At 47.5% G+C, this 25,776-nt stretch overlaps 1 protein-coding gene across 8 annotated transcripts; it reads right to left on the bottom strand.

Annotated features, from left to right (window-relative positions):
* Positions 1-6,250: 6,250 nt before the first annotated feature.
* Positions 6,251-25,328, bottom strand: GATA3 (GATA binding protein 3). Of its 8 annotated transcripts, none has more exons than XM_075718266.1 (5): positions 25,082-25,328; positions 21,776-22,322; positions 18,646-18,817; positions 12,875-13,000; positions 6,251-6,697 (listed from the first exon to the last, which is right to left on the bottom strand). In XM_075718266.1, exons 1-5 carry the CDS (start codon positions 25,326-25,328, stop codon positions 6,413-6,415), a joined length of 1,377 nt encoding a protein of 458 aa, XP_075574381.1. In that variant the 3' UTR covers positions 6,251-6,412. The 8 variants fall into 8 exon arrangements, with proteins under 8 accessions (XP_075574381.1, XP_075574386.1, XP_075574403.1 ...); XM_075718271.1 differs by having other exon boundaries at positions 18,646-18,791; positions 21,783-22,322; XM_075718288.1 differs by having other exon boundaries at positions 18,646-18,788; positions 21,783-22,322.
* Between the last annotated feature and the right edge of the window lie 448 nt (positions 25,329-25,776).

Genomic DNA, 25,776 nt, shown 5'->3' with positions numbered 1-25,776 from the left:
TTCTGCAACTAGCTTGAGGTTTTGCAAGAGAGAAAACTTTACCTCTTGCAGATAGGGCTCCTCTGGCCTCCCTGGCCATGGGCACTCTTGGCATGTGGGGGAAGAAACCAAGAGCCTCAGGAAGCCAACAGTCTTCAACACCCCCCTGCATTTATAGCAGTTCATATTGCTTTCTCCTGACTTCTTAATTATTCATAATGACCTCAGCTGAGAGAAGAAGCTCTCCTATGACTGGTGAATATTAGGGAAGAGTGGAATTAAAAGCAGAATTGGAGCTGAAGGGTCATATCCTGACCTGGAATAAAGCAACCCAGATCTGCGGACAGCAGTGCTCCCTGCAGTCAATGGGACCACCACGATTTACGCACTGGGTGATTTGTGGCTTCACAAGAAAAGAGTTATCCAGTCAAGTAGTGTAAGAAGATTAATGTAGTTCTAATACAGAAATAGTTAAGCATATGATTGCACTATAATATTGCAATATAATATTAATTGGGAACTAAAACAGTTCATGGGCTAAGCCTAAATACGCATGCAGAAGGTCGGCTAATTATCCATGTTAGTGTGAACACCAGCCTGCAAGGCCACAAACAAGCTTTCCCTGAGCATTTCAGTCACTTCTGTCTTCCCAGAGGACAGGTTCTCATGAATTATTTCAGTGCCTCTGGAGTCGACAGTAACCCAGCGTGGAAATGTAAAAGGACAGGTTAAATAACCAGGTGTTTTGTACCTTGAGAGAAAAAAATGAGTTGAGCTTTAGGTCAAAGCCTTAATTTAAACTTATAACAAGAGAAATATACTTCTAAGATAGAGTGATCCAACATCCACCCAGGAGTCTGCATAGCCTCAGGGAATTTTGTGAAACAGATATAAATTTGCTATACATTTGTGTTGTGCCTTGGTTTCTGTAGAGCTGTAGCTTAGATACCCACACAGACACACACAGAACATCACATATCCAATACAGACACACAGGTGACAACAGGCACCCTCCAATTCTCTGGCTCTAGACCTACTTCCTTATAGGCATGACACACACCACATTTCCTTTGCTGACCAAGTATGGAGTCCATACCACCAATAAGCAGACATCTATACCTGTACACATACATTTTTACAGAAGAATGCAACCAAAAATGCATTAAAAAGTCATGTGAAGATTAAAAAATGAAATGTTAGGAAACACCAGATTGAATTACTCACTCTCCCTCCACCTCCATTGTTCCTTCTACATATGACAATCACACCAATTATTTTTTTTCCTTTGCTTCATTCAGGACAGAGGGAGGGCATTGCCCTTCATGAGCAGTGGACCTGTGGTTTGCTGCTTCCTCACACCTTCCTTCCTCCAGAACTGCTGAAGCTGATGGGTTTTCCATGGTGCTCATCAACCTGCATCCAAGCACTTCACAAGTGATGGATTTATCTTCGTAACACATATTTAAGGAGAGAAGGAGTTATTATCTGTTCTCCAGATTTGGGGATGGAAGGAGGTAGAAGAAACAAAGCCTTGGATTTGTAGTTTAGGTTGAGATAAACCCTGTATTTTTAAATAATTTGGTATTATGCAGCATTAATCCAGGCACAAGATCCCTTGGCTTCAGATACCACTGAGAGCACTGAACATTTCTGCAAAGCAGAACTCAGGGCATGAAATTAGACATCCTCGAAAGGGAGGATCACACAATTAGTGGCTGTCCCCACTGGGCTGAGACTTCCAATGCCATGTAGAACCTCTATGAAAGAAGCAGAGGTAAACATGACATTTTTTAAGGCGTAGTTTACAGTTTTTTTCTGCAAGAATGTCTAGTCTCTTATACCAAACACCTCCCAAACGCTGCAAAAAAAAAAAAAAAAACGGGTTCCCTCTAGTCCATCAACCACCCAGATTCTTCCCCAGACTACAACCAGTCCTGAGTGAATCAGGATCTTCCATGACCAAAAAGGAGTATGAGAACATGTGGTTTATGGCAATGTGTACATTAACAATAGGAGTGACTCCGGAGGGAAAACCAACCTGTGCTGAGGACACAAAGACCATATTTGGGGGGATTGCTTCAGGGTAGTTCAAGTCTGGCCCTGTGGCCTGAGTTCCCCCTAGTGAAGTAGCACATTAGGTGGGGGTCCAAGGAAATGATGTTGCATGAGCCAAGGTAAAATCTCATCAGCCCAAGGTGGGATTATTGGGAAATCACTTCAAAAACATACTGCTAATCTGAACCCAAATGCAGGTCTAGATGCATCCTAAGACAACTCATAATTCGAATAGATAGGAAAAAAATAAAGGTATTGCAGACGGTGTTAATCACAGCATTTCTTGTTTCTTCAACCTTGAAGCATTGAGCTTGGTAATCTTGAAAATATCCCTTCCATATCGTGTATGTGTCTGTGTGCATGCATATGTACTGACACAGTACCAACACAGCTGAAAAATTAACTAAGGCAGATAAATCAAGGCAATAACACTGAAATTAATGCTTAGGAGCTCTTGATTCGTCTTATTGCAGTACCCATTAGGAGTCTTTCCACTGGTGCCAATGGACTTTTGCTTGGATCATGAGTAAAATGTAGTTACCACAGTCACATCAGCACAGCAGCTATTACTCACTCAAATTCCCAGAAGGCATTTTGCCTGCAAAAAGACCACAAGATTTGACCCCCACTAATGACTTCCATGGTGTTTTCTACACAATATAGATTATCGAAGTAGGGCCATGACTCTGAGGGCTTTCCTGCTCCAACCTGCCTATCATCAGCTCTTCCCTGCAACTTCAGGAATGAAGAAAGGCAGAGCCACCGTTCACAAGATGTTTGCTCAAGAACAACAGCTCTTGGCCTTTTTGGTGAACCAGTTTTTCCCATGTGTTAAAGGGAAGAAAAGAAATAAAAAAAACCCCAAGCAAACAAAACAACAACAACAACAAAAAAACAAGCAAACAAAACCCTTCAAGACATTAAAATTCTGGAATATTTGCTCTGGGAGAAGAAAAGGGAAAAAAAAAGCCCATAACTGAGAAACTGGTAGACCACTCATTAATTTAGCATCTCAGGCAGTAATCAGGGGGTATGTGATGTGAAAGATTTTAATCACCCTGCTCCTCACATCAGAATATAAGATAATTGATGTAAGAACTCTCTAGACAAACTGTATATGTTTCCTAGAGTATATGCAGACAAAGCATCTGCATTTGTGTCCTTTTCAGGATGCCCATCATCTGAGCTGGCTGCAATCCTGCTTCATCTCACTCAATGCCCCTAAGACCTGTGAAACAACATCAGAAGGAAACTGCAAGACGACATTTCCAGTTTTTAGAAAAAAAAACAGGTAGAGTGAGAAACTCAGGAGCCAGTTCCCTCTAAAGCAAATGGAAAGATTCTGCCATGTGACTCCTCCTCTAATTTTCACCATTGTTGAGGTCCTGGAATCAATATCTTAGTCCAACTGCAATCTGTTGATGAGCAAAAGGAGGGAAAGGTTGTAGCATCACGAATTAAAAAATAATAATCTCTCAAGCTTAGTATCAGCAAAGATGATTATTTCCTTTGATTTGTCAGATTAATTGAAAATAGCTTTATAGTTCACAGATGATTAATTAGGATCCAACAAGATCTCCATTTGCATCTCAGCAATTCTTCACTCTCTTTTATTTCAACATTTAGTCTTTATGCTTAAAATATTCATTGAGAAAGCAGAAAGGTGATTAACGTAAGATTTTAAATGCGTGCCATTTGTTCTGACTTTTTGTACACATTTTTGTCAACAGAGAAAAAAGGGAAGAATATACAACGTTACAAAACGATTACTGCCTGTTCCACTTACATCTGCTAAATCCGCCTTTATGGTAGGCATAGTTTAACTAGGTTCATTTTGAAACAGGGGAGAAAAAGCCCAAATAAAGGTCAATCCTCCTCCCCTCCACCCCCATTCCCAAATCAAATGACTGTTTGATCTCTGTATAATCATCCTGAAAGTTGCAAAGTGGTCTTTCTTACATGAAACATCCTTATTCATGTAAGCCATCCTGCAGAAGAAGATTAGACCATGCCACCGTTACCCTCTCCCATCATCACCTAAGAGAAAGTGGGTTCAAAATAGCATCGACAGATATGGTGATATTTTTCCACCCACTTGGCATTGAAAGTTAGGAGTACACATATTTCTGGGTGAAAGTACTCTGCGGAAAGAACATTCCACATTAAAAAGAAAAATTATAATTCATTTGCAGGTCATGTTTGTTGAGGTTTTTATGTTTGGGGCTTGTGTTTTTTGTTTGGGGTTTTTTAAGCATTTTTCTCACAGCCTTGGCAACCTCTGTCTTATCACACAATGCTTAAATCTCCAAGTGGAGTGGGGTGATAAGAAGTTTAACCCTTCATTTGGAAAGTAAACGCCCAACCCTTATGATGGTATAAAGAAGCTGGAAGAGTAAATACTGAAGACTGATTCCTAAGGATTAAACCATCAGAAATCAAATTATGAGAGCTAAACTTTGATAATAATAATAATAATAATAATAATAATAATAATAATAATAATACAAATGGGAATATTTCAAAGAAAACTCTTAAAGGAAGGGGCTGGCTGATGGCCTTTGAATTTTTGAGAATTGTCCTCTGTCTACCATCAAACCCAGTCTTTTGTAACAGGTGCTGCCCATTCCTCCAAGCACAGGGACAGGGTCTGGTACATCTTGATTTCACATCGAGATCTCAACTTTAGACCATCAAATTATACCACTGAGTACCCAACAGGGCAGAGCAGAAAGTGCTCCTGTCCAAAGTCTCAGGGTCTTGCCTCGTACTGCCCAAAAAGTAGCCAGGACCATAAGGACTCTGCCATACCTTTGCACTTATTCCAGTCCCAAATTGTCACCGGAACAGGTTTGCCACCATGGTGGCCATAGTTGACTGAGACCAAAAGGAACCCAACCCACGTGGGAGCCCAACAGCAGGCGGGGGCAGCAGCTGGGTTGCGGTTCAAGGGACAGGGAGCACACACCGGACAGTGGGGTTACACTAACATGCAGTCCATTTATTTTTAAGGGTTTTTTTTTTTCCTTTGTTCTGTGGGGGGTTTTTTTATCAAGCCACCACAAACACTGCATTGGCTGTCAGCATGAGCTCAGAGACAAACATTCCAGTACCCATGGTAACTACGCAGTAAATACCATCAAAACAAATTTAAAAAAAATAAGAAGAAGAAAGAAAGAAACATATTCCCTTTCCCACCCACAAGCACAAAACACTTTTAAGTCAACAGAATTTAATCTAGTTTATTCTCAAAAAAAAAAAAAAGGAGGAAAAAATATGAAAACAAAACAAAAAAAGCAGGTCTTATCACTAGCAGTAAATAAATTTGTACAACCATTCAGCCTGTATAATAGGATGAAATAAATCTACATCTTTCTTATTTTGGTGCGTTGAATTATACATACAAACAACAATTACAGGAACTTGTTCACAATGCATATAGACCTGGAGAATGGCTATCTGAAAACCCCTTGTTGGCAATGTCCGCATGTTAACACTGATTGCCTGACACCATTGGTACTTCCTATGTAAAAGGCCTGTGGCCTGAAATGAATGATCTCCCTATAGGTTTTATTTATTCAGTTATTTATTCAGTTAGTTAGTTAGTTAATGCATCATCAAAACCGTTCTAGCCAGCCCCCTCCCCCTCCCCGGAAACGAAAAAAAAAACAAACAAAAAAAAAACCAACCAAAAAAAAATGAAATAAAAATAAAATAAAAGGAGAAGACATGACTGGCAGTTGGTCCATTTGTTCGTAAGACCGCGTTTCCTCTTGGTCTGCATTGTTTATTTTTCTTGTTTTTAAATTGTCCTCCCGTCCTCTTTTTTTTTTCTTTTCCTTTAAAAAAAAAATCTCTCGGAGTCCTTCATGCCTTTTTCTTTACAGCTCTCCAGATGCAATAAAGTCTTCCTCAAATGTACAGTATTTCTTACAATATAAGTTATATGCAATGTTCAGTGGGTTTTATTTTATTTTATTATTTTTTTCACAGCACTAGAGATCCTGTCCAATAGGGAATGCAAGTTCTGAATGGCTTATTCACAAATGGTATCCAGATTCAGTGGATAAGAATACATAGACGCCATAGTGAGTTCCTTTAAAAAGTGGCAAACATCACTTTTTTAAAACTTTTTTTTTACTTTTTTCTCTTTTTTTCTTTTTTTTTCCTTTTTTGTGCTTTTTGTAGTTTTTTTCTGAGTTTTTTGGGGTTTTTTTTTCCTCTCTTATGCCTTCAAATGACTTTTTTTTTTTTTTAATTCTTTTTTCCCCCTCCCATTTGATTTGGGACGTCAGACCCATAACCACACGCCTGCAAAAATGCAAGTATATAAAGTAAATCTCATTTTGAGACTGTAAGCATTCAGCAGGGGAGTCTCTCGCTAACCCATGGCAGTGACCATACTGGAAGGATGGTGAGGTCCAAAGGAGAGGCTGGATGGAGGATGCATCGGTGTTGGTGTAGTCAGCATGTGGCTGGAGTGACTGAAAGGTGAAATGTGGCTGATGGAGGACATGTGTCTGGAGAGGGCGGCGGGGTTAAAGGAGCTGCTCTTGGGAAAGTCTTCAAGGTTGTCATGGACCTTTTTGCACTTTTTGGATTTGCTAGACATTTTTCGGTTTCTGGTCTGAATTCCTTCTTTCTTCATAGTCAGGGGTCTGTTAATCTAAACAAAAATCAATTATTTTTTTTGTGTTTCCATCCCTTCTCCCCAGATCACCATGGGATTCATGTACCCCATGCCCAGGCAGCCCTGGGGATGTGCCCAGGACCAGCTGAAGACCCAGCAGCCCCCTTCCTCCCTCGTACACCCTGTGGTGCCACAGCTGCACAACCCCCCCCCCCCCCCATCCCAAAATTCAGATCCCACCAGGAAATCCCAAGTTCTGTTGAAATTTCTGAAGGCAAGATGACAGAAAATTGCTGGCACGGGAGCAAAACATACCCAAATAACTCGCAGGGGCTGAAAAATTCCAGCTATCTGCACATTAGGTAATTGCACTGTGTTTAGGAGCAAAACCAATCATTATCACCTTGAAATATTCCTCGCAGACACTATCTCACCCCGAGGCTTTCTGACTGATCTAAAACCATTAGTGGCAAGAGCTGCTGGGATGCAGTGTTACGAGGGGTCTCAAACTTTCACGGCGGCATTGGGGGGCTGGGCAAACTCTTCACAAAAGTGTCAGGTGTTCGTCTTATTTTTCTTCTTTCGAAAGATTTTGCTCTGACCATTCTTTCAGGTTTACTTTAGCAGATCCGATTTTATTTCTAAAGCCTTCTAGGGTTTTTGGGAGTGCTGCAACAGGTATCTGTGCTGCCCGGCAGAGCATTCTCTACTTGCATGCAGACATACCTATAGGAAACCTGAGCATTATATTCTTCTGCACGGATATAAGCGGCTGCAATGAGCAACCATACACCCGTCAGGGTTGGGAAACGGTAGGAAAAGGTCCGTTGGACCTCCTGTAAGAAACTCCTATTGAGGCATCATAACATGCATTAACACAGGTGCCGTGAAAGCCCCACAGACCACACTTGGAAAGCGACTTATGCATCCAATATCCATAAACGTCCTTAAAAATCTGGACTTGGGAGTTTATGTGAGGAGTTATACAGATCTTGAACAGGATCCTCTGCAGAATTCCACCCATAGCAGAAGACAGGAGAGTCCTGAAAACCCCCCAGGGCTGAACACTGGTTTTCATAATAAATGTGAGCACGTGACAGTGCTGATGGATATACTGAAAAAGGGAGAAAAGGGGAAAAAAATGGATCCGCTATCCACCAGGAACTACAGTCTCAACCCCGGTGAAGGACAATGAAAAGAGTTTCCTGGCTGAGCAAATCTTCGTCCATAAGATCTTAAACTGGTGCAAAGGACAAAGCGTTCCCCTCTTCCAGATCACAGCAGAGTTTCAGTTTTTGCTCATCAGCCGGGTGCCTTTCCCCACAGCATGGGAATCATTCACGGATTTCTCTCCCCAGGAAGGCAGGGATACAATAGCTGCCTGTTACACGCAGGGCTGGAGGCATGGGGAGAGGAAGGACCAGGCTCATCTGCTCCAGTTTAGGCATCCCAAAGTTCATCATCCCAGTCTGAATTAGTGACCCCATGCTCTCCATAGCAGATGGGAAACTTCACATCATCCTAAAACTGGGCGAATCAAAGGTTGATTCCTCTACCTCTGGGCAAAGGGAGCCGGAGAGAGCAGCCCTGCTTGCTAAAGGTAGGAGGGGGAAAGCTGCTCATGCACAGCCCAGCAGCAGCCCTGGGGCTGCCACAAGCAAAAAACCTCAAATGCCAAGGGCTTTAAATACAACATCACCCTTCCTGGCTTCCTGTCCTCACCGAGGGAACAGGGATACACACACAAGGAAGGCCCTTTGCTCCAGCTGGATGGCTGGCACGGGAAATCTTTGCCTGGCCTGTTTTAAGCCAGCCGGCAGGGACGTGTTGCCCAGGTTCAAAGCCAGGAGGAAGCCCCAGGCAAGCCTTACCAGGCAGCGATGCTAGAGGAGACCTGGAAGTCTCGATCCCTGATGAATCCAGCTCAGATTTGGGGAGGCATACATGAGCCCTAGGCTCCCCAGCCCCTAATGAGGATGTGCATTGTGACACAAAGGCTCAGGGGCAGCCAGAATTGATTTCCAGGTGAAGCAGCAAAGGTGCAAGCTGAGGAGCGGGTGGTGGCAAAGCGATATCAGCCTGGCGCTGGGACTGGGACTGTGCTGGCTCTTAGAGCACGCACAGGGTCCTGACCCTGCGTAGCTTGGTGTCGTGTCCCGCAGGACACAACGTCTCTCATGTTTCACTCAATTGCTAAGAACAGATCAGACCAGGCCATGATTTGATGTGAAGCTTAAAGATAGGAATACAAGTTTTGCTTGGGATGGTGACAAAGCCACGGCCAGCCCTGCGACTGGGGTCGGAGATGCCATCCAAGCTGTTAGCTGGACACATCATCCCGGTGTACATGGTCTCACCCTCCTAGCAGGTACCTGACCCAAGTGCCAAACAGATAAGGACTCGAATAAATGTCAGGAAGAGTGAGACCAGCACAGTCACAATAGCAAGCTGGAAATTTTTTCCAGTGATTTCAAAGGCCAGTCACAGCAGAGTTGAAGTGATCCCCAAAATGTCAAAACCATGGACCCATCTCTGTTTCTGGGGTAGAGAAACAAGAGACCTAGAGGGAAGACATTCTCATGAAAATTCATTGTGATAAAAATGACAAACACATGCTAAATTAAAATTAAACCAGCCCAATGCACGTATATGAAATTCATTAATTTCAGATGGAGCAAATTAATTATGGGCAGGAATTATGCTTTTTGTTTTATCATATGCAAAATACAGACTGCTCTGCTCTTGGGACGCACAGCCCTGCTTTAGGAGATTGTGAAATAGAGGCCTCTTCTGAGGACTTTTGCCAAAAACAATGGCAACTCACTGATTTCTATGGGCACAGGCCAGTCTGCTGTGCAGCTCCAGCAAGGTACACTCCCACCCATCCCTGAAGTGAGTGAAGGCTCATCCCGCTTCTAAGAAGGACTAAAATAACAAGGACAAGAACCTCACATTCAACAGATCAAATCCAAGGGATAGTCTTAAACATTATAGGTCTGATCTTGCTCTGACTGAAGACAATGGGATTTTGCCATTGACCTCAATAAGGTCCTGTCACTGAAGCGGATTTATCCTTCAGACATAGTCATTACAATGTTGGGTTAATCTTCCAGGCTGGCTGTATCTTAGAAAGCACTCTGGGATGCCACAGGATGAAAGGCACCGTATCAATGTGAAATATTAGTCATTGTTAATACTGGTGTTAATGGAGCCGGCTCTTGTTGAAGTCAGTGGAAGAAATGCCAGCAGCTTCACTAAATGCACCCCAAGACTATTATGATTATTGCTTATATCCTACCGACAAATGGGTTTGCTTAAGCTGTGGGAATCAACAGTAAAACAAGCTGATATATCCCCATGTAAAAAATAGTCTTTTCACTGCAGTCATTCCTGGTGTGGACTTAAACACTGGGTAAGTTTCATCTTCAGATCAATCCATTAAAATACCCTAATAATCTGAAGGCCCAAGAAAAATTCATTAAACCCAAAGAAAAGACAAACTGGGCAGGGGGGGGAGCAGATAAAGAAGCAGCCAGCAATTTCCTACAGTCTAGCCTGAAACAGGGTGAAGACATCTTCTGAGTGGCCAAAGGCCTTCCAGTGGCGTTGACACAACATCTGTGCAGACACACTCAGCTGCTTGGGAAGGGCACACTACAATGAGCCCCTCTGTTTCTGACACCTCTCCTGGTGGAGAACCGATGCAGATAAGATACACAAAGGGAGCAGGACCACAGCCTACACAAACAGGTCTTGCACTTTAACAGACCAGACCGATTTCCACCAGCCAAGGAACCTTGTCCACATGCAACCAACAAACTTCCTCCCTGCCTTGAGTTGATTAAAGGATGCTGCTGCTGTTATTCACCAAGCGGTTAGCGCAGGTCTCTAGGTCCTGCCTCCCAGCAGCCAAAAAGAGACGGCATCTCTGTGAAGCTACCACTGCCTTACTACTGGTCACAAAAAACTCTCTCGTATTTGGCTTCTGAAACACAACGTGGCCTTCACAGTCACAGCCTCTAAAGCCAGCTGGGCTGCAGAATAATGCTCCCATGCTGTGCCATCGTGGACCTTTAAAGCTGAGGGTGGTACGTTCAAGGGTTATCAGCTGCAATGTCGCCTGTAGTCATAACTAAGCATCATCTTAAAAAGTAAAAAAAAAGGATCTACCCACTCATAGCCAGATTTTAGTATCCTTGCCTAGTCATAATGCTGCACACACTATCTCAGTCCTCTAGGGGTTTCATTTAAGCAGGTCCCATTAATGGAGTTGCTCATAAGGCAAGATATTACTTGACTTTGGTAAGTAGCTGTGCTGAGCTTTTAAGCAGTTGTCGGTGTTTTTAATGAATATGAAAATGGTTCCAATGTGCTCAAGGCCTGCCCCACGTCACAAATTTCACAGCTGGATCGGAGTTTCCCTAAACAGTGGATCTAGGGGTCATTTCAGGCCAGCTAGGTTCACAACGTTAGTGTGAAAAAGAAAAGGATGTGCTCTTGCAGGTACATTTCTGGAGAACCTCAGCACTCAGACACCATTCTAGACACCTTACAGGGGATTCCTCTAGTCAGATGTCTACAGTGCAGGTAGATACATCTGGACTCATCATTCTGCCGCCTTTGTGGTCATGGGAAGAAACTACACCGCTTTCAAGGGTACAAGTCATCTCACCCAAACACAGGCATCTCCATCATGTCCAATGAATGGCACCTGAGAAGACCCCATTTTCTTCGAAGGACTTTGTTGGGGTATAAGGAGAACCGCTCAGGTATAGGCCTCCCTATAGGTCTCCCGGGCTGCATGATTTAAGTCCTACCACCGGTGGCTACAAGGCCAAAATGAAAACATAACACAAGTGTAGACTCCTCCAATGAAGCTGGCTGACCTTGCTCCCTTCTTGCCATGAAAACAGCAAACAGAGAATATTTTCTTGTGAAATTCTGAGAGCTTTCAATCTGGGTCCAACCCCTTTGTTTGCAGTGATCACACTGAGAGTTTGATGACAAGCTTTGCTTGCTACATAGGACTCAAAACGTGCTGAGACGCCTGCCCACTAAAGGGTAAACACATTTTCCTTTTTTCCAAGAAAGATGCCTCTCATAGAACAGGTGAAAAATTACCCTGGTTGGGGTTTTCTTTTTCTACTTAATCCAAACTTGTTTACTCATCCCAAGAAACCAAAGAGTTTGAAATAACAAATGGAAGGGACTGAGACACTACAAGGGTTGGGTGCCCCATGAAACTCGATATGCCTTTGATGTGTTTGCGTGGGTGGACATGAGGGCAAAACATAGCCCGAGATTTCGAAGTCAAACATAAAGCAAACGACCACTAGGAAAAAAAAAAGTTATATCAAAGCAGAGAAATTGAAAGTCTTTTCCTTCTCCTGACATAATAATTATTCTAATGCCACATGTGGAATGAGAGCAATAGGAGTAGCCTTAAGACTCCTTTATTAACAATATTATTCAGTAGAAGACTTTTCAGATCCCTTCAGCTCTTTCCCTGGGGCACATATCCCTGGTTCCTGCAAGCTGGTTTTGCACGGAGATATTAGATTAAATCTGCCAGCCATTTCATTTCATTTTTGCTTCCCTTCCATGACAGACGCTTTAAAATTCACATCACAGGTTGAGCAGACTCTGCAACCCGCTAACTAAATCAAGTCCTTTTTGGTTTAGGAATCGCTTGCGTCAACCAGGGCAAACACAAGACCTAAATAAATCATCTTTGGGGACGGGTGGAGGGACGGGACAAATGCAGCCACAAACCCAAGAAATATCTAAATAGTTGCTGGCACATTTTGCTTTTTTTCCAGAGTTTATATTTGCTGGAGGAACCAAGCTACACATAGAAGGGATATCAGCTTGCAGGATGGCGTGTTCTCTTTTCCAACGCACTGAGCCCAATCAGCAGCAGATAATGTCTCTCTGTGTTGATCCACCCCTCCTTTCTTGGCTCAGGCATGGGAAAGCTCTAACATTACCCATGGACAGCCCTGTCTTATACCTCCCAAAGTCAGATCAGCTTCGTCTGAGGGGATGCCGACTCATCAGTCCAACCCCCAAGGTCCCCAAGGGGATGAAGGAGGTCTCAGCACCACCCAAGACTGGAAATCCTTAAGTCAAGGAAGAGTTTGGACCACCAAGCACCAAAACTGAGGCCCCACTATTGAGCATTGCAGTCACACTTACATTTACAGTCACACTTACATTGTGCAGCTTGTAGTAGAGCCCGCAGGCGTTACAGACGGGATCACCGTTGGCATTTCTCCTCCACAGGGTGGTAGTGGTGGTCTGACAGTTTGCACAGGACGTGCCTGCCCTCCTGGCTGCAGACTGTGGGAAGGAGGGGGAGAGACAGGGGAAGAGAAGGAGAGGGAGAGAAAAGCACCCATGTTAAAAAAAAAAAAAAAAGATGCAATCAGCAAAATTGCTGAGAAAGAAAACATCAACCCTGCAAGACTGACGCACATCGGCAGAGGCCTCCAGAAACTGGCTTGTGAGAACAAATAATAATTCTGAAAAAAATCCCCGAGGTACTTTAATCCCAAATTATATATGAACTGAATCAGGTGCCAAAGGGCATCCTAAAAGTGAGTGCTAAACCTCTGATAGAACTCATCAAAATTACCAGCGCTGGCACAGCCCATTCCAGAGGGGAAAATATTATTTAAATGCCAACATGTCTTTCCATCTTAATTCTCTCAGACCCCCCAGGGGTCTAATTCTGCAGTCAGGGCCTGAACCAACAATTGCTGGAGTCAACGGCATGAGTCACGCCGGCTCCAGCGAGCGCCGGGTGAGACCTGTGCTGTGCTTGGTGGGCAGCTGCTCACCGGGTCCGACCGCAAGCACGGCCCGGTCCCGTAAATTCAGCTCAGCTTCAAAGGATACGGGCTCCAGATCGGAAATAACACTGTGGCAAAGAGTGAGAATCCCAACTTTTTAATTACACCCTTTTGCAGCCTTAACCTTCATGTTTATTTAAGGATTGGTAATGAGCCTGAAAGAAGAATTTACCATTTCATAAAGGGGGAGGGAAAAGGAAAAAGGTCTACGTGTCAAGGTGTATAAAGAAGCTTTTTTGTTGGCTGTGATAATGGTTTAGCAAAGCCAAATTTAGCAAAGTCGGTCCTCTTTTGCATGCATGAATTCGTGCCTACCATTTAAAAACTGTAATTTAGCAAACATTGTCCTTCTGCCACTGCAGGAGGAAAAGTAGTTTGCAGACTCCTATGTGAACGCGTATGCATGTTTGCCTGTGTGCAAGTGCCTACAGCTCCTAAAAAAAGTCCTTTAGATCCCTGTCCTATCTCTTCTTCATCAATATGACACAGTCCTGGAGCTCTGATTTCATCCCAATGCGTTGCTTTCAATGGGACTGCTCATGTGCTTAAAGTTAAAACATGTGCTTAAGCGATTTGCCAGATCATAGCAATGCTTGGCACCTTGCAGAACTGAGCCTTTAATGCTCTCTTTTGTGCTCTTACTGTTTCAAATTTACCCCTCACCCCACACAGCCGCACACTGTAGCACATCCAACATTAAAAAAAAAAGAAAAAAAATACCACATCTTTGGATACTGTACAACAAGCCCAAAATGCAAACATGGACACTGGCACAGCGCTAGCGTTAATACCAACTCTTGTTAGGTCATGTTGCAATTTTAATCATAATTTAATGCGGCGTAGGTGCAGAGAGGACGGGTTGGTTTTGTTTTAGATAGAGTAGGATTTTTTTTTTTTAATTAGACAAAAAGGACTGCCTAAAATATAAATAATATGATGCCCATGAGCATTAAGAAGCATCACAGAGAGCCTGATCTGACAGCAAGGGGCTCTCACCAGCTGCCTGTGAGGACAGTTCCATTTTGCCTGACCATAAACCACGCTGAAACGAGCCGATCTCAGGCCCGATGAGGCCTCTAGCTGACTTCTCCGTGCTGATGACAAGCAGGGGTTGGGAACGGCGCACGGGTCTTTGGTTGCCAAAATCCCAGCGCCAGCAGGAGATGCTGAAGCATCCCACCTCGAAGGGCAGAGCCCCCAACAGATGTGCGCACACGCGCCCCGGTCCTGTCCTCCTCTGGACCATGCCACAGCCCCAGATTTGGCTCCCGTCGAAATCCACAGGTTAATATGTGTGCTTCAAATGCAGCATGGCCACAACAGCTTGCAGAGCTGGCTCTCGCCGAGACCTGGGGGCCGAGTGTCCGGGTCTCTGCCCCCCGGCTCCCGCCGGCCGGCATGGGTGGCTCAGGGGTTGGATTGAGTCTCTCGGTGGCAGCTTTGCCCTTATCAGACCCAAAAATCAAGCCTAAGGAAATTTCTAAAAACCAGTGATATTTGACTCAGCCCACACAGGGGAAACATCCCCTTTGAAGATATTTGGGGTTTCTACACAGCACTCACCATAATTTCTCTTACGGTAAGTGTGTTTAAAAGACATGCCCGGTCACCACCTTGCTACCTTCAAACAAACTCTGACATTAAATAAACGAATAAATCACAACGTCCACTATCTTCTCTAAAACTTTTTCCATCTGCTGCATTTCCCCTACAAAAATTCAGCATTGTAAGCTGAATATTTTAAACTCTGTGCTCTTTCGGTCCCAGACAGTACCTTTCATGCTGTACCAACTTATACCGGAGACACCGGTAGCGGGCAGGAAGCAATGAATAATAACACTATTGTAAAAGCTCCCAGCACTGGCATCCACTGACGCTAGTCACCCACCTGAGCCTAACCATGTAAGTAATGGGATGACTAACAGGGTGCCCCATATCATCTGTAGGACCAGACCCCACGGCCCATTTGCATGTGAGCGAGGGCACAACTTCAGAAGCGCTGGCAGTGATGAGAAGGGGGAATTGAGGACGGCGCAGGAGGAACCAAGCACTGATAAAGATCCTTAATTAAGAGACACTTTCAGCGTCTGGATTTACATGGGGTACCCAGAAATCTGTAAGTATCACCTTCCTAAAAAAAAGACTGCACGTTCATAGGCCTTCTGAGAAATTGGCTGTAATCCTTCCAAAACCAGCATGGCCAGACACGGAAATGGAGAGCTCTGCATCCACATGGGCAGGGAAAGGAAGAAAATCCAAAGGAAGGTTTTATCTCGGCAACATCCGTGGCAGGGCTGCCACTGGCTTTGACAGGGACAGGAACGGTCTCCAGGAGGGCTGTAGACCTTTTAGGCAGAACAGTGGCATGGTACCACCTGCCCTTTCCTGACACCCCTGCCAACATCTCCAGATCTTCCACCTTCCCCCCAAAGCAGACATGTCTGAGCCCCCTCGACCTGCACGGCTCCATCCATCTCCCCTAAAGAAAGCCCTTACAGAGGCACCCATTGAATTTAATAAGGCTTGGGCTGGGTTCTCAGCACCTAAGGATTTATTTGCCTTCGCTCTCCAACCCGTCGGAGTCCTTTCATTAGTTTCAGCGTGCCTCGGATCAGAGCCTACACCACCAGCCCAAGGTCACACAGGAAACTTGTGGCAGAGGGAGAGGAGGACACGCTGGATCCCCGCTCTGAGCCCCCATACACACACCACCTTCCCCACCCCACTCGCCTTCACAAGTCAGGAAGGACGAAGCCAAGCCACGGGCACACGCACATCTACATCCGTGCACACAAAATGCAAACGCAGGCCCAGCTTTGGTGCCTTCTGATTTTTTTTTGGAGGGGGAGGTTAGCAAGGGAAATAAATATAGAGGCAAACAGAAATGTTTCTCCTTTTTTTTCCCAGGCTATGCTGGAGAATAAAAAAATATATAGAAAAATCAAAAGTTCCCATTTAACAGAGGCCGTATTCAAAGAACGGGAACTTGTTTGTATCTTAAACTTTAACTAAAATGCCCAAGACTGGAGTGACTATGCAAGGCAAGGTCTCTCTTCACTTTTTTTTCTTTCTTTGTCTTATGTTTTTTTCCCCCAAGAATGACCTTTTACAATGTATTTATTTATATAGTTCATTTTACATGTGCCGGGCTGAGGGTGACTCGGGACATTCTTTCATGGTTCCATCAGACACTTTTTGAAAGCTCTCCCCCCTTTCCAGCCGCTTTCCTATTCTGCCTCCCCCTCCGCTTGTTTGGATACGCTCAAGCTCCTGTGTGTTTGGGCTGGGGAAACGGAGCTGTTGTTTAGGAGTTATCTCCAGGGCTCAGATATCCGGCAGCTTTTTCCTAGGAAGTTAACTTTACACATAAAGAGAGAATGAGGCGGGGGGGGATAAAAAAGAAAATGAGGTGTGTGTGTTTAAGACAGAAGAGCCGGGGGGAGGAGGAGAAGAGAACAAGAGAGCTGCCCAAAAAAATTAAAAATCCCAGCCCGCACTTCCCTCCCTAGAAAGCTTTTCCTTTTTTCTAACAAGGCTATGAAAGACGAGGGAGACCAGCATTTTCCTAGACAGGAAAAGCCCAGGGGAAGGCACGGAGAGGTTTCGCCCGCGGGAAGTTTGGGGGTAGAGGAGCAAACCCGCATCTTCCCTAAACCCACGCGGCCAGCCAGAGCCGACGCCACTGCCTCTCGCAGCGGAACCCCTCCTGGGGTCGTATCCTGCAAACGCTTCCCAGCACCCATGGAATTAACACCGGTCCAATTTTGCAGGCGTCTCACAGGTGAGGAAGCCGAATCCACGCCTAAGAGTTGCCGGACCGAGGCCATGAGCACCCTCACAGGGAACGCGAGGCCAATGAACCACCCCCTGCCTGCCTGCACGTCCCGGCTGTGCCGGCCACAAGCCTCACGCCACCGGCCAGATCCATCCGTCAGCTCCAAAACTCCGCGGAGAGGTGAGAGCCGCTTTTCCTCCGCATTTGGAGCAGCCCCCAGGAGCCCGTCCATATCTTTAATCCTAACGAAACCAAACGTGCCTCAATTCAAAACATTCAATAGCTTCCCAAGCAGGGAACATATTTTTTTTCCCCAACTTGATATATTTTTTCCCTTTGTGGTTTGCCTGATTATTTGCCAAATATACTTCAACGCATTTATTAGCCATGCCCACAGCTTCCAGACCTTTTTGCGGCTTCCAGAGAAATTCATAAATGGATCGCTGAGGATGCTTCAACGTATTGCCTGTACATAGTACAGTCGTGAGGCTTGCAACTATTATTTCAAATATTTACCCGCACTTTTCGCCTTCCTTCAACTTCTGTGGCCCCGGGCACACGCTCGGCTTTGCACACTCATCGGGCTTTGCCATCCCCTACCTTATGTCTTTGCTCACACCAACTCAGAGGGGAATGACACAATTTGAGACCCACATGGCTCGGGTACAAATGACCACACCAGATTGGAGCGGCACCAGGACCATCAGCCAAGCGCTTTGCAGGACCAAGGTCCGGATGATGCTCCCATGGCACCCAGTACCCAGCTTGGGTCCCCCCTCCATGACACCGCCAGCCAAGCGGGATGGAATCACAGAATCATAGAATCATAAAATTGTTTAAGTTGGAAAAGATCATCCAGTCCAACAATTAACCTAGAATTACCAAGTCCACCACTAAACCAGCTAATGGTAGAGTAGTGTGGAGACACACTTGGGAGCAGGGCAACAGCAGTGTGGAGATCCCAGGAGAAATCCTGTTCTCCTGACAATCTCTCGGTGACTAGGAAATTATTACTCTGCCCTTAGCACCTGGAAAGAGCCGCCGTCCTTGTGTTGCCATCCAGAAGCACTGTGCAGAGGCATCTGCCCCATTGCAACCTGGGAGAAAACTTGTTTCTGATTTGCAAGAAGCCCTGGATCTTGTTTTTTTTTAACCTGTTTTACAGTTCCCAAGAGGACCAGACAACTGAGGCCCACAGTAGCTGGGAGCATCTCTCCAAGCATCCCCCACTCCCAGCCCTCTGACACAGTGGGACCAGATTTTGGAGCTGGCTGAGCTTCCCTGTCCATCCCAAGCTGCAGACAAGAAGCAAAATTGCAGAAGAAGGAAAAGAAAGAATAAAAAAGAAGGAGACTCACCAGCCTTCTCTTGGGTTTGATCAGGGGCCGGTTCTGCCCATTCATTTTGTGATAGAGTCCACAGGCATTACACAAATAGTGCCCGGTGCCGTCTCTTCTCCACAGAGGGGTTGAGGTAGCCCCACAATTTACACACTCCCTGCCTTCTGGAAACAAGAAAGCACATAGTTCACTTAGGGAAAGCAGAGGTAAAAGGGGCTGGGGAAAGTCCGTCCGTCCCCCCCAAAAAAAACCAACCACCCCCCAAAGAGAGCCAGCCATGCCAGACCCTGCCAGCCCTCTCCAAGCTCAGGGTGGCCAAGCAAGGGTCCAAGGCCATGGCTGGGGGACATCCCTGGCACAGGCTGGGGGGGCCTCATCCTGTCCCCCTTCCCAGCACCACAGGCAGCATCAGGCCTGTGTCCCAGCAGCAGGGAAGAGGGATGGTGACAATGACAACCCAAATCCCATGGTGGCTCGAGGGACTCCCTGGAGAAGCTCTCATCCCTCTTGCGGGTCCCTCCTTTGGTGGGGGGGCTGGCAATTCCCTCTCACCTCTGCACTAAGGGCTCCTACAGCCCTCCAGAGCCCGTGTTGCCGTATGGACCGGGCACACCCTGGCAGGCTTTGCGGGAGCCTCCAACCCCTCCCCGAGATGGATGGATAGCAAATTTAAGTCCCTGCCCCCCTTTCTGATGTGTATGGGGACCCCGGGGTGACTCCCTGAGCACTGCCCCAGCTCCCAGGGGGGTGCATGGGCCTGGGGGGGAGCAGTTCTTCCTTTGGCCTCAGGTCAAACCACATCAAGGACCCCCAAAATAATCACAGATCAACAATGAAAACACCTCCCCGGCCCCAGCCAATACACAACCACTCTGCCAATATCTGCTATCGATTAATTTGCAGTTAAGCTTCTACCACCCGACTTGCGGAATCTCCTCTGGCTTCCCCACCGTGACTGCAGCCCGATGGTCCATCCCTGACACTTGGGATTCCAAACAGCCCTGAGACTGCCCGAGCCCTGATTAAGGTCTTTTCCCTCCTTCTTCTCCTCTTTTTTGGCACCTCTTTATCCTCTCCCCAGCTATTGGGGAGGGTCTCCCCCAGCCCACCGGCTCCCAGCTCGGAGGAGGGAGCTGGGGGGGGGAGGGGGTGTCCTTGCATGCCTCTCATCTACTTTCAGAGGCTTGAGTGCTTTTTTTGTTAGGTGCTCGGTTTATTAGGTTGGGTTTGGTTTTTTTTCTTGCACCTAATGACACTCCCAGCCCATCTGAGAGCAGCAGAAGACCTCAGCCGGCCAGAGCAGAGCTAAGTCAGCAGAGCCGGCTCCCCGCTGCCCCAGCCCGCGCCGCGTTCGAGCAAGAGGCATCCGCGCCCTAACCACAAACGGCAACCGTTTTTCCAGAGCCTTTGCACTAAACCCCTCTCCTCTCACCCCCCCCCAACAAAAAACTAAAAGACTTTTGCAGCCGTTTCTCCCTCTTTCATCCTGCAAAAACACCCCGCTCCCTCCTTTTCCTCCAGCACTAGCACCCTTTGTCTGCGAGCTTCCCAGCTTGCTAAAATCAACTTTTTAAAAAAAAAAAAAAAACAAGAAAAAAAATAGGTGTTGCTCCTGGGGTTGGTTTATCACGAACCGCAGATGTCTCTCTAGAAGGTAAAGTAACAGAAAGTGGCAAAAGGAAAACAAGAGGCGGGAGGGGGGTGCGGGGGGGGTTGGGCAAGACGGTTTGAAAATACCGCGCAGCCGGTGCCCCGGCGGGAGCTTGCGGCTCGGCGGGCGCCGGGGCGGCCGGGGGAGCACCGGGGGGCGAGAATAAACCCGTCCCTACCCCGAGACAGCGCCCGGTCCGTACCGGGGCCAGGCGGGGAGCCGCTCCCGTTAATACCCGGGTGGTTTTGTTCCCCTCTGGTTAAACGGGGCAGCCGCGCCGGGGCCGTTCGAGTCTCTGTCCCTCTCTTTTGTTTCACTCCATCTCTCCCTCTCTCCTGCTTTCATGTACAAAACATACAGGTCTGGGTTTTTTTGTCACTCAAACCGCATCCGGACTCTATTAAAGTTCCTGGCGCTGGATAAACAATGCAACTGTCGCGTGCAGCAGTCTGAAAATAATTGGATTAGCTCAAACATATCAGCTAAATAGAGACAGTCCCTGCTCAGACAGACAGAGTAAATGTCACCCTGGAAAAACCCTGAAAACTGATCTCATTCATGCCAGGCAACCCTGCAGCAGCCTCCTCGGAAAAAAAAAAAAAAAAAAAAAAAAAAAAAAGAAAAAAAAAGAAAACAATAAGAGTTTTGACTAATCGCCCTTTCCTCTGCACACACGCCCCCCCCCTCGGCTCACACACTGCCCCTCGCTGCACACAAAATGTCCAAGGCCGGAGCGTTCGGGAGCCGGAGCCGCGCAAGCCCCCCACCCCCTCCTCGGGGTGCGCGCAGCGCTGGGACCCCCCAGCCCCGGGACCCCCCAGCCTCGGGACCCCCCAGCCCCTCCCGAGCCGTGCGGCCGGGGGGATGCTCGGGGGTCGTGCACTGGGGGTGGCCAAAGAGCCTGGCACGGAGCTGGATGGGGCTGGGGGCTGCGTGGGCGAGCTCCCCCCCCCCACCACCGCCCCAGGGAAAAACCTCCTCGCATCTCCGGGCGCCGCATGGGAAGAGGCCCTGGGAAGAGCGAGGCGGAGGGCAGGCGGGGGAAGTTGGCCGGGATTTAGTAGCATTATTAAAATACAGAGAGATACACTAATGCTGCGGTTCCCTCGGTTTCGCTTCCTCCTCAGGCGCCGCAGCTGAGCACCCCGTAGGCGCTTGGGGTGGCGGGGGGGCCCGGATCGCCCCCGGGGCAGGACCCCGGCGGCAGCGGGGGGGGACGTTTGGGCTCCCGGGCCGGCTCGCCTGGGGTCGTACCCCCAGCCCCGGGTTGGACAAGGTGGGACTCGAGTTACAAACCCAGCGGGGCAAGCTGTGGGGAAGGGAACGCGTGTGTGTGCGTGTGCCGGGGGGGCTCCGGCCCCCGCCGCGTTCGTCGCAGGGATGCCCGTGCGCATCCCTCTGCGCGGGGAGAGGGGAGGGGGGCACAGCCCTCTGCCTTTGCCCCCCGCTTCCCCCCACAGCTTCCTCTCCCGAGCAACGGGGACGAAGCAGCCAAACGCCCTACCTGTGCTTGACCGTGCTTTCGGTCGCGATTTACAGCCGAAGCCGGTCGGCGATCCTCCTAAGAGGCTACTGGGGGGAAAAAGTCCAGAGCCATATTCTGGGACATACGGTGGGTAGGTAGTGATGGGGTGATGAGCGGAGGAGGTGGCTCCTCCTAAAGAGGCCATGCTGCTCCGAGAGTGAGAGGACTCCAGCTTCATGGTGTCGGCCAGGGACACCTGGTATTTGATGCATTCCTTCTCGTCCTGCCGGGTGGAGCCGGTGGAGCCGGGGGTGGAGATGGACGGATCCGGGGACACATCTTTAGGAGGGGTCGGTGGGAAGGTGAAAAGGTGCGGGCTGGAGTGGCCGGCGGATAAAGTGGAAGAGGAGGCAGGTGGATAGACGGAAAGGGGTCCCGGTGAGCTGTGATGGATGGAGGTCTTGGAGAAAGGGCTGAGGTTCCAGGGGGAAGCGCTGTGGTGGCTGCTCAGCGCCTTGCTCCCGTCCAGCCAGGGCAGCGAGCCGTGCAGCAGCGGGGGCCGGCACACCTGGCTCCCTGCTCGGAGAAAGCACAGCGAAACGCCCGTTACACCCCTCGCCGCCCCGGCGAGCCCCCCGTGGGGGTGCCGGGCCGTAACCCCCCCCCCGTCCCCTTTGGGGGGGAGCAAGCAAAATGACAGCTGATGCACAAGCCCTCCCGTCTTAAAAAAAAAAAAAAATCCAATTTAAAAGCTGCGATAACCTGAGGTGGCAGCCCCCATCCTGCTCAGGACCGGCTCGGGACCCTCCCGCCCCCAGCAGGGATGCCAGCCCTGGGACACGGAATTTGGGGAGCCCTGCTTCACTCTCTCCCTTTTCCAGACAACCCTACGCGGACTCTGAAGCGAAGATCCTGCGTGAAATTGCCAAGCCCCGACTGTAGAAATCATTTTTTTATTTCTTAGCTGGAAAATAATTTCCCGAACGTAGCCGTGGGCTATAAACCCTGGAAATATTCTGGCCAAACGAAGAAGACCAGAAGATGCCTGCAGATGTGATAACAACCTTTCCAACAGAGCTGCTAAACTTTGCAAACCGCCCAGTTTGTCCTTCTTTCCTTCCACGAGGCTGCACATAAATGTTAGACAGCTTTTTCGTGGCGATATGGCACACGCAGGGTGTACCAACTCTCTCAAAAGTAACTCTCCATCCCCTTCTTATGACAAGGGACCCTTCACTCGTATTTTTAAAACACAGACCTGGACGTTGCAAAAAAAAAAATAAAAACACCACTAGATTTACGCAGTCAAAGCTTGTTTTCTTTGGTTATAAATGCTCATAAGGGATGGTACCTAATATTTTAAATTAATCGCTGCCCTTGCTAAATTATATATATATACACACATACATCTCCAAAGAATCAAATCTACCCAAATTCACAGCAACTTGAACACATCTCTATAAGCTGAAAAACACAGTTATACAACTGGAGGAGAGCAAGTTTGTGCCTGCTAATAAAGCCCTGGAAATGCATTGACATCTAGAGAGCCTTAACCTCTGTAGGTATCGTGATATGTGTATAGAGACTGCTAAATACACAGGAGGGGAGATGCAAACACAGATCTATAGGGGCACAGATAGTTAAAGAGCTGGTGCAGCGTGGACACGTACGTTTGCATGGGAGCTTGTGTGTGTCTAGAAAATCTCCAAGCCAGTTTTCATCGTACCAGACATTTGTGAACAATACTGAAAGTAACTGCTCGAAAGGAAGGGAAGGTGGGTTATACGAATAGAAAGGGTCAAGATTCATTATCTTCTCCAGGAAGTAGCATAGTAAATAATATTCAGGCTAGATCAGAGAGACCGCATTTCCACTTTCTGCTGATATGTTGGAAAAAAGAAATGAAAAGAAAAGAAAGAAAGGACAAAGGCTGCTGATCCTTAGAAATAATTGTTTTAAAGGGGCTAATAGCAGAACAATGCAGCTACTGAGCGGAGCCTAATGCAGACTCGCACTCAACAAGTAGCTGAGGGCTGGGAGCAGCCCCCCGAACCCGGCTCGGCTCCATCTCCACTCGCTCATCCCACTTTCTTCTCCTTGATTTTGGGGTGATTTCCACTGCAAAGCTCAGGCTTTTTAGATTTCGGCACTACAGAGGTCACTCTCCAGCTTCATAAATCAGCATCTGCTTTTTTCCCTCCTTTTTTTTATTTTTCCCTGTTTTTTAACCGTACAAGTAAAGTCCAGCTGTCAATACTGGATCTCTCAGATTTTTCATAAAAGCTGGCACCAAAGCACTCATCCCTCCACAGACCTGGGCCCCATCGGCCCCAGGTATTTCGCCTTCTCTCTAAAAGCTGTGACCCAGGAACAAAATTCACATTGTGGATCATTACCTTCCTGCAGGACCCTCAGGAAAACACACCAGGTCTGATACTCAATTACACCAAGGGATTTTTTTTTTCCTTTCTTTCTTATTTTTAATGCACGCCGTGGTGCGGCCCTGGGTGTGCATGCAAAACTTTCGACCCAAGCCTCACAAGCTCACCAAGTGCAAATGAAATAGCCCAAGCGTGAGGACAGCGGGATCATTTTCACACCCCTGCTCTCCAGCTTGCTTTTCTTTTCCAGAGCAGCTTAATCGTGCAAAAACTAAACACCGTACGAAAACCCTAACTGTTAACCTAATTAAAGCGGGGGGACACGCTAAAGCGAAAGAGGGAGGGAAAGAGGAAGAAAACAAGAGAAAGATGAAAGGGAAAGAAAGAGAAAGAAGGAGAGCAAGGGGGGGAGTGAGAGAAGAGAGAGGGGAGAGAAATAAGAGAGGAGGGAAAGAAAGCAAGAGAGAGGAAGAACAAGAAAGAGCGAGAGAAAGAACAAAAAAGAGAGCAACAGAAAGAATTATAAAGAAAGGAATATATAGAGAAAGAAATAGAGACATGAAGGAAGGAAGGAGAGGGGGAAAGGAGAGAAAGGAAGAAAGGAAAGGGAGAGAGAAAAAGAAAGAGAAAGAGAAAGAGAGACAGAGAAAGCGAGAAAGAGAAAGAAATAGAGAAAGAGAAAGAAATAGAGAAAGAGAGAAAGAAAGGGAGAAAGAGAGAAAGAAAGGGAGAAAGAGAAAGAAAGAAGGAAAGGAAGGAAGGAAGAAAACCTGGATTTTGATTTATTTCCAATCAGGCAACCCCGAAATCCACCCGTGACATGGCTTCCCCGCCGGCAGGAGAGCGGCCGGGGTCTGCCCGACGGCAGCCGGGCCGGCGGGGCCCGGGGCAGCGCGGAGCCGCCGGGGCCGGGGCCGGGGCCGGGACCCCCGTGGGGGCCGGGGTGTCGGTGGGCGCACTCACCGTGGTGGGCCGTGGGGTATCTCTGCACGGTGGCTCTCACGGAGTTGCCGTAGTACGGAGGGACGGGGTTGCCTTGTCCGTCGATGTTAAAAAGTACATCCACTTCCTCGGCGAGAGGATACTGCGTGGGGTCCATGTAGGTATGGCCAAGCGTGGGGTGGTGCGAGTCCGGGTGCTGCCCGTTGAGCACGGCCGGGTGGTGGTGGCTCACCCACCGCGGCTGGTCCGTGGAGACCTCCATCTTCCGCGCTCGCTGCTCCGCCGCCGCTCTTCCTCCTCCTCCTCCTCCTCCTCGGCAAGGCGCGGAGGGCTTGAGATGGGAGGGGGAGACGGTGCTGGAGTTATGCAGAGGTGGGGGGGGGAAAGTGCTCGGCGAGTTTGGGGATGTTTCTGGTTAGGTTTGGTTTAAAGAGGAGGGAGGGGGTTATGGTGATAAACGATCGATTCCAAAAAAAAAAAAAAAAAAAAAAAGAGAAAAAGGAAAAAAAAAAAAAAGGATATAATAAAAAAGGGGGGGAAAAGGGGAAAAACAAACTCAGGGAAAAAAAAATCTCTACGAAGTGAGATCCCCTCGGTATCTTCCGCTCTTTTGCAGATGTTTCTCTTCTTTGATCACCTGTAACGAGAAAGAGGAAAGGGAAGGAGCAGAGAGAGAGGGAGGGAGGGAGGGAGGCAGAGAGAGAAACGTG

This window comes from Pelecanus crispus, chromosome 1 (assembly GCF_030463565.1).
Source record: "Pelecanus crispus isolate bPelCri1 chromosome 1, bPelCri1.pri, whole genome shotgun sequence".
Lineage (NCBI taxonomy): Eukaryota > Metazoa > Chordata > Aves > Pelecaniformes > Pelecanidae > Pelecanus > Pelecanus crispus.
This window is presented reverse-complemented; position numbering and strand designations above follow the sequence as displayed.

What these genes read in the sequence shown, in the direction of transcription:
- GATA3 (XM_075718266.1), bottom strand. Translation starts at nt 25,328, where the DNA reads ATGGAGGTCTCCACGGACCAGCCGCGGTGGGTGAGCCACCACCACCCG. An exon ending in TCAAACCCAAGAGAAGGCTG is followed by an intron (nt 13,001 to 18,645) that starts GTGAGTCTCCTT and finishes TCCTTCCCACAG; the next exon opens with TCTGCAGCCAGGAGGGCAGG. An exon ending in TCTACTACAAGCTGCACAAT is followed by an intron (nt 6,698 to 12,874) that starts GTAAGTGTGACT and finishes ATTTTTGTTTAG; the next exon opens with ATTAACAGACCCCTGACTAT.